The 8737-nt window shown below is 36.7% G+C and overlaps 1 protein-coding gene across 3 annotated transcripts in view; it reads left to right on the plus strand.

The window, feature by feature from the left end:
- Positions 1 to 8737, plus strand: part of CUNH12orf50 (chromosome unknown C12orf50 homolog) — a 40391-nt gene that overhangs the window by 27906 nt on the left and 3748 nt on the right. The window contains exons 8-11 of one of the 3 annotated variants that reach the window (XM_008824106.2): positions 3923 to 4030; positions 5495 to 5611; positions 7012 to 7116; positions 7366 to 7569. In XM_008824106.2, the coding sequence (XP_008822328.1) occupies positions 3923 to 4030; positions 5495 to 5611; positions 7012 to 7116; positions 7366 to 7569 (534 nt within the window). Of the gene's footprint in view, positions 1 to 3922; positions 4031 to 5491; positions 5612 to 7011; positions 7117 to 7365; positions 7570 to 8737 lie in introns of all 3 variants that reach the window. The other 2 variants (XM_008824103.1, XM_029559045.1) reach the window with 2 other exon arrangements.

The raw sequence follows: 8737 nt of genomic DNA on the forward strand, positions 1-8737 counted from the left end.
AATATTCATGCTATTTTTTCCTAACTTACTCTTGTACAATACTCGAATCTTCATCAATTTCTTCTGGTTTTTGAAATTTTTTCTGTTTCTTAATATACGTTCTCACTTTTAATTAGATGCTGGATGTTGCAAATAAAATATTATGCAACGTGTAATTGGAGTTATTTTCTAGTAGAGAAACATCTCTTTGGGCAGCAACTAGATGATCAAGGTCTCCCTGATTCTGCCAAACGTTGCTTTGAGGCTTTATTAGAAGGGAAGTGGTAGATAATACATTATTTGTCCTTTTTTTTTTCAAGTTACAGTGGTCATTTTGAAGACAAGGCTATAATTCCTAGAGCATGGCTTTTCTGTCTTTTACCTGAGAACCCAGGCTATTTATCAAGATCTATCTACTTTGGGGAAGGTTGAGCTCTAGATTCTTCCTCCTAAGCAGAACACATCTGCTGCAATCTCTGAGCTGTGCTTTAGACTCTTAGATGTCATTTTTGTGGCAAATTTTAATTGTTTGAGAATTCCACGCCTGCGTATAGAAGTGATCAAATGCAATTCTCATTCTCGCATCTCAAATCCCTCCCCTATCTCTCTTCCCACTGTTCCTTCTCAACTTCATGTGTTCTTTATAAACACACTGAGCCCACTGAGTGCTCTCTGTATGTGCAGTGGTATAAGATAATGTCCTGGAGCACGGGTTGTCTCTCAAATGCTGTGTCTCCAAAGAAATACAACTCTCTCTGCCCCAGCAATCATCAGTTGCAATAGGGGCAGGGGACCTCATGAGCTCCACCTCCATCAGTGCTTTTTTGTTTGAGACAGAGTATTACTACATAGCCCTGACTGACTTAGAACTGGCTGTATAAATCAGACTGACATTGAACTCATAGATATCCACCATCTCTGCCTCCCAAGTGCTGGGGCTGAAGCATGTACCACCACACCTGGCTATGCTGGGCTTCTGCCTGGCTCGATCTTATGCAAGCTTTGTGCATGTGGTCACAGCCACTATAAGTTCATGCGTGCAACAGCCCTGCCATGTCCAGCAAAAACTGTTTGCTGAAGATGTCCACTACTTCTGGCTCTTAAAATCTTTCTGCCCCCTGCCATGATGATCCCTGAGCCTCGAGGGTATATATACATTGACAAGGTGTGGGTCTGTATATTAATCTTCATCTACTTCAAAAAGAAACTTCTTTGATGAGGGTTGAGAGATACACTAATCTTTGGGTATAAAAATAAGAATTTATGGGATAGCTTATTGCTATGTCCACTTAACAGAGTAACAGTATTAGGTTCTCTTCTTGGGCACATGACCTAGCCAACCACGGGGTTTTGGTCCAGTTAATGGTATCAAGCACAAGTCCCATCTTGCGGAGCAGGGTTTAAATCTAATCAGAAAGGATTAGTTACTCTCATGACATCATGCCTTTATTGCACCAGTGGGCATATCTTGGCAGTTGCATTATTATAACTCACAGGTTTCACAGCTGGGAAAGACTGTTGCTTACTCTTCTCCACTCATAGTGTGCACGGAACCTTCCAGTACTGTGAATGTTAGCCAGTAGGAATGAAGCTTCCAGGTTGGTACCAACTTGATTTCTTCATGTCCTTTGACTCTAGTATGTGGTGTCTTCACCAGCAGTGTCTTACTTTCAAGTTCTGGAGCGTAACCAACAGCAATGACAATAACCAGTATTATTTGAAGGTCTATGGTACCCCACTGGCCAACAGTTCCAAAAGAGGTACCAAACCTGCCTCTGGTCTTTTTGGTTGATAGTTTCTGTTTTCTGAGAGAGGCATTTTCCTTCTATTATATAGTAACTCCATTTAAACTCTTTATATGTGTATGTGTTTATGAATATAATCTAGGAAGCTTCTCCAGTAGTAGGCATTCATATAGCTTTCTCAAAAGTCTTTAGTGTTAGTTATCCCTCCCCATAGCCCTCCTCCATTCTGCTCCTCCATCTTCCATTTCATTTAATCCTTCTTGCTACATTATTCTCCTTCCCCCCTTTTTTATATCACCTTCCCCTGAATCTCTCTTATATGACCCCTTACTAGTTTTCTGACTTCTATGGGTACTCCAATTTAAACATGCATATATAAAGATTCATAGCCAGCATCCACATAGGAGAGAGAACATTTGCCTTTGTCTTTCTGAGTCTGTTACCTTACTGAGAATGATTATTTCTGGCCCTTTCCATTTACATGAGAATCTCACAATTTCATTTTTCTTTACAGCTGAATAATATTCCATTGTGTTTATCTACCACATTTAATTATTTATTCACCAGTTGATACACATCTGGGCTGTTTCCATTTCCTGGCTATTGTGAATCAAGTAGCAATGAACACGCATGAGGAAGTATCTCTGTAATGGATAGAGAGTGCTTTCGGGATATGCCCAGGAATAATATAGCTGGATCATGTGATAGATCTGTTTCTAGCTTTCTGAGGAACTTCCACACTGATTTTTATAGTTGGTTAACCAATATACAGTCCCACAAACCGTGAATTAGTGTTACCCTTTCCCTGTATCCATGCTGGCATTTGTTGCCTTTTACATGTTGGCCATTCTCACAGGAGCAAGATCTTGCTTTCTGGAGTCTCAGTTTGTATACATCAAGGGTGCAGTTAGGTAGCAACCCAGGTTTGTAACCAGTTAAGGTGTTAGTTGTTCTTAGCTCTTCTTCTTTTAGAATTCCCCCTCATGTCTACTCAGGCTCAAATTTTAGGCTCTTTGTTTGTAGCGCAGCTGACTTGTGACTCCTCATTGGAAAGAACTAAAAATACTGTCATGGAAAGGGTGGGTTGTGGTGAGTGCTACACTTCACTTCTTCAGGTGAAAATCAAGTGAATGTGCATGTGGTGTTTAAGCCACCACTGTCCTCAGCCATGACAGTGGTGAGCATTAGGATGCTGACCAGTTAGTTTGTTTGGACTGTTTTCTAACTGTTTTTGACAAGAAAGTTATTCCTATACAAGCCATGTCAGAAGCCAGTCTGAAACTTCTGTCATTTGTTTTACATAAGCTTTATGAAGCCAGAAGAGTAATATAATTAACATAGAAAAATAGACAGCAGAATGTCCTTCAGATATGTGCATTTAGGAAATGCCCAAAGAATCAGTGATTATATATTTAAAGGCATTTGATGACTGGGTAAATGGATGCATATTTATAAAACTTAGATGCTGGAAGTTAACGTGCTGGAGCCATGGGCCAACTTTAACAAGATAGCAAATAGTGACACAGTTTTTACTTTGGATTTAAGATATGAATAGTGATTTTTTTCAAGTGGAGAAAAGCTTCATATGAAGTAGATTGTTAAAGGGAAAAAGTATTTCTTCTTCTTTTTTATTTTTTTGTCTTTTTGAGACAGGCTTTTTCTGTAGCCCCAGCAGCTGGCCTGGAGCTCACTATGTAGACCAGGCTGGCTTTGAACTCACCGAGATCCCCTTGCCTTTGCCTCCTGAGTGCTGAGATTAAAAGAAAATAGTTTATTTGCCTAATGGTATTAGTTATTCATAGACGATCTATAAATTCTGTATGTGATGTTTAAAGCAACTGTGAATATTTATTCTGAAAAAAATTGGACGTCTTTAAAGAGAATGAAAACTGCTTTCATGTATCTGAAGATTTTATATGAAAGACACATTACATTTGCTGTTTTAAGATAAAAATGTTAACTTGTTAAATATGTGAATGTTCTTACAATTATCTATATGTAAGTTTACATATATGGTAATACACATGCATTAACCTAAGCATTTCTAATATGTGTGAGATGTGGGCATAGCATCATTTGGACATGTTTAAGCAAACGTGAACACAGGTGCTTATTGTGGAGGATATTCCTCTATTGAAAGGCAGTCATGTGCTTCTTTCTGCCATTGCTGCCACTAACTGACTAACATTTTATCCTAGGAGGTGACTGCTATGGTCCACAGAGGATTATATTTCTTGGAGTAGATGAAAGTAAAGCTTTAGCCGAAGAGAAAGAAACCATTACCTCAAAAGGTTCAAATACCAAAGGTACCATTCCATAAAACTGACCCATCTGTACTATGTAGAGATAAATTAAGCCTAGATCTTGGTTGTTGTGGAAACTAATATAAGCAGGAAGGTAATAAATTTAAAAACACATTGGATAGGACTTTGGACCCCTGATGTTCTGGTTCTGGTTCTGTCCTTAATTGCTTTAACCATGGGACTTTTAGTTTTATAACCTGTTTCCTATTAGTTTGTTGAATGACACCATTTCTAGCTGCAAAGTTATTGGCCTCCTTAAATGGAAGCACCAAGTCCTTTTCAGTTTTCTTTTCCCAGCTTATATCAGAATGACTGGACTTGGTTAGAAAACATTGTTTGTGGACAATGTAAAGATACTTATTCTTGTGAGGATGTACCTATTGTACAGTAATTGCTAACTATCATCTGCAAATAATCAAGAGACACACTCAAATACCACTTCTGTAGTTTTGTGTTACCCTTACAGTCTCCAGCTAGGCACCTCTGTCACTGACTGACAGTACAACTTTCATAAGATTAGAGGACTTCACATCAGTCTGTCACAATGTAAAACCATTTCATCTACAGTTTTCTCCAACATTAATCTTTAGCATAGAAAAAGGCATGTGTGTTATTTTAGTGGAAAATTATATGTATATCTTTCTTACTTAGAGATGAAAATTTTTTGCCTAATCCATCAAAGGAATGCTTTTCAAAATTTAAATTTCTATTTTTATATGTATGAGTATATTTCTTGCATGTGTGTAAGTGTACTCATGTTGTGCAGTGCCCATGGAGGTCAAGAGAGGGTGCTGGATTCCCCTAGAACTGAAGTTACAGATGGTTGTTAGCCACCATGTGGATGCTGGAAATCAAACCTGGGTCCTCCGCAAGAGCAGCCAGTGCTCTTAACCACTGAGCCATCTCTCCAACCTCCAAAGAAACTCTTGAAAAGAAAGCTTTGCTAATTTGGTACCCACTAGCTATGAGCATCCAAATTTAAGTTAAGTATAATTAATAATATACTAAATTCAGCCTTTCAGGTGCTCTAGCCCCATTTCAAGTGGTAAATAGGCACATGTAGTTGGCTGCTATGTGAGCCAGCACAAATTTAGGATATTCTCATCATTGTGCAAAGTTTACTGGATAATCCCATTGCAAAGCATAGAGCAAGTCAGAGTATTCACACTGAAAATATCTTCAGAAACTCAATTTATATGGGCCCACTTATTATAAAATAGAACTTTTAATTCTTTTACATGGAGATATTAAAATATTGTTCCAATGATTTCATTTGAGTATTAAAATTATGGGCTACAGTTCTAGATTGTTAACTTTCATCAGTACCCAAGGGATAATATAGCCACTGAGAAATTTTAATGATGCATTCTAAAATATGATGTACATGTACATAGTGGGTGTGTCCATGTGAAGTGTTTATTTCTTTTACTAATATAGACATTTTGTTTTCTTAATCTGTTTTAGAAGATAACAAGGAGAGTCTCCATCCAAAGCATTCCCTAACTACATGCCTAGTATCTACAATGCATATATTAAATGCTACTGAGAATATCAGTGTGGAGTGTAGAGAGGACCCCTCCTCAAGTAAGATGTCAATTTATCACTTTTAAGCCTTGCGTATGCTTGTCTTATCGTGTATCTTTTTATTTTTTGCTTATTTTGAAAAGAGAAAAAAGTATGGTTTGAAAATTATTCAGTCCAAATTGGTAAAGAGACAAGATTCCTCTATTAAGTCTGTACAATGAATTGTGATATAGGTCCTAATACATTATTTCAGCTAGTTTAACTTGGGTACTAAAATAATAATATGATACTCTGAGCAGAAGATCACTAGCATAGCATTTTCAAATTCACCCACAGTGAAATATCACTAGCTTTTTAATTGTTTTCTGTTATTTTTCTTGATTTGACTGGTTCTTGTCATTAGTGCATTGAGCTACTTCTTTGATTCTGTTAAGACTCATAGATCATCTTGATTCCTTCTGTTCTTCCTGTTCCTTGTTTCATATACTCAAGTCCTGTAATATACTTGGTAATCAAGCACTGAAAAGGATGCACGATAACTTTCTTCAGGAAGCTCAGTTTAGTGATGCTTGTTAAAACTTTGGATGCCAAATCCTAGGTGTGGGAGCTTGGGAGTAGAGATGGATGTGCTGTGTAGGGAGGGGGCAGTGATTTTGAGCTTCATTGAGGACTTAAAGCTTAACCCAAGGTAAAGACAGATCTACTAGCCTGATTGGAGGTGTTCTGTAATCTGTAAAGATACTAATTTTCTTTGTGTAGTAGTTTTTTTGAATGACAGAATTTTCTTTGTGTAGTAGTTTTTGTGAATGACAGAATGCCCCTGTACAAAATTGGTTTAAGAGTCTCTGGAAAAATATTCCTTAGAAATTCCTGAAAAAATGAGAATCCATGTAGATATTTTGATGTGAGTATATCCAAGTAAAATAAAAAATGTATACCTGATTATAAACACAATTTCTGATTATTCAGTCTTGCTCAACCAACCTGTCTGTATATCCAACTTCATAAGGCTTTAAAGGTTAAAACTGAAATCACTAAAAGAATTTTGTATTAATCTGCCACATTAAAAAATACTTGGGATAAAAAGTAAAAAAAGATTTATTTTGAAGATGATAATTACAAAGTTATGTTAAAAACGTTACAGTGGAATTTATAATTATAATTAGGATGTAATTTAATATTCTTTAAAAGAATCCACACATTCCTTTTTGGGAAAATGAAACATTATTTTAAGGAAACATCTTACTGAAGGGTTCCTCAATAGTATAATTCTAAGAGATTTTTTTTTGACACTTAAAAAAATGAGTCACGCTTTGTTCTAGAAGCTAGTCTTGGGGTGGTACATTTATTTTGTTTTTCTTTTGCTTGACGTGAGGATGCACAGATATGTAATTATCACCTCAGTGATTTTCAGATGAAAGCATCCCTTAAAAACTGTAAAAATTTGTATCTTCTCTAAGTGAGTGATGTGCAGCCAGTGAGGAAGCCTCATTTTAAAGGTGTGAAGAAAAGAAAATGGATTTATGACGAACCAAAGAACTTTTCTGGCTCTGGAATGCGAAGAGGTAAAATATCCATGCATTTGGTATTTCTAATTACAATTTTAAAAGAGATTAAATATCAAAAATTTCCTACCCAAATAGACAAATCATTTGTCATGTAACAAATACTCCTTTAAAATCTCAATTCCTCTAAATTTAGTCCTTCAGCTTAGCTTGTCTTTTATTATGCTACCCCATACTTCACATGCAGTGTATTTTTATGAATGTTAATCCATCTTGTTTATCTGTCGCCCCTACTTCTTTCTTTTACAGCAGTACACACCCCAAATCCCAAAGATAAAATGAGCTACCATCATCATAATAAAAACCGAAATGCTGAAAATGCCTCCTGTATGCATGTTCGAAGAGATGCTGTAAGGACTGCCACACTAAATGCCCCTCCCAGCAACAGGACCAGCAGTGGGCCTTACAATAAAGCCGATGTTAACAAGGATCCCAAACTCAACCTCTATCCAGGTGAGGTTCTTTATTGATGTGGTTCATTCTTGACTACGTTTTATTTTCCTATGAGGATAGTTGATCGTAACTACATCCCTTCCCTTCCTCTTTTCCTAGGCATCATCATCATAGCATCTTAGAGATCAGGCAAAGTATTTCTTCTCTGAGCAGTGATGCACATGATTTAAAGGACATAAAAGAAAACTAATGTTGGGTGCAAATGACTCGACATTGTGCCTCCCTAGAGTTTTACCTCAATGCACTACACTTTGTTCCCTTCACTAGGGAGGATTGTTTTTAAATGGTTGACATTTCCCTGTTCCACTAGTGCACTGCTCAATTATTACTATCAGACTAGTACCTTGGCTTTTTTTTTTTTGAGGCCCTCATGATTACTTTCTGAAAAGGCTAGTTGGGGGTTAACTGCAATATTTTTGACAACCTCTCATCTCTCCCACCAGGCCCAGATTGCTTCTAAATCATTTCATCATGTAATAGGCAATGACATGGTACATGTCAGGAAGTACAAGGCCACAGGGGACAATCTCTTTTTCTTCCTGTCTCGATGAATTTTGCTCCTTTGAACTTGGGTTTTAGTTTTCTCAACTTAACAAAATGCCATTCAGTTCTCTATAACTTTATGTTGTACCTTTTTACATTCACAATGTAGTTAGAGAAGTTCCAAATGTTAGGAACTTTTGGAAACTTTGGACTCTTTGTCTTTCTTAAGTTCTATTTTTAATAACTTAAGTAGACTTTCCTTGACATTTTATTTAGAATAATATGATATATGGATGTGTATAAGCAAACAAAGATATACTTAGGTAGAGCTGTTCTTTTAATTTTACTGCTATATATTATGATAATTATTATTTCCACTATGAAACTGTGAGTGATGGCAATGAAAAATACATTGAACACTAGAGCAGTGTGTTGCCAAATTCTAGATTTTTGTGACGTGCCAGTGATTGTACTGGATGTTGCCTCTGCACTGTTCGTGCAAATGTCAGCACAGAAAAAAGGAAAATTCTTTGTAGTATTATGAGCCACATTTTAAGAACTGTAGCTATGTAGCAATATCTGAAAACATAAATATAGCATTGTTAGGTAATAGAGAAAGTATGTTTTTATGGACTTGGTGTGTGTGTGTGTGTGTGTATGTGTGTGTGTGTGTGTGTGTGTGTGT

The sequence above is a fragment of the Nannospalax galili genome, unplaced genomic scaffold, assembly GCF_000622305.1.
Source record: "Nannospalax galili isolate Female #2095 unplaced genomic scaffold, S.galili_v1.0 scaffold191, whole genome shotgun sequence".
NCBI lineage: Eukaryota > Metazoa > Chordata > Mammalia > Rodentia > Spalacidae > Nannospalax > Nannospalax galili.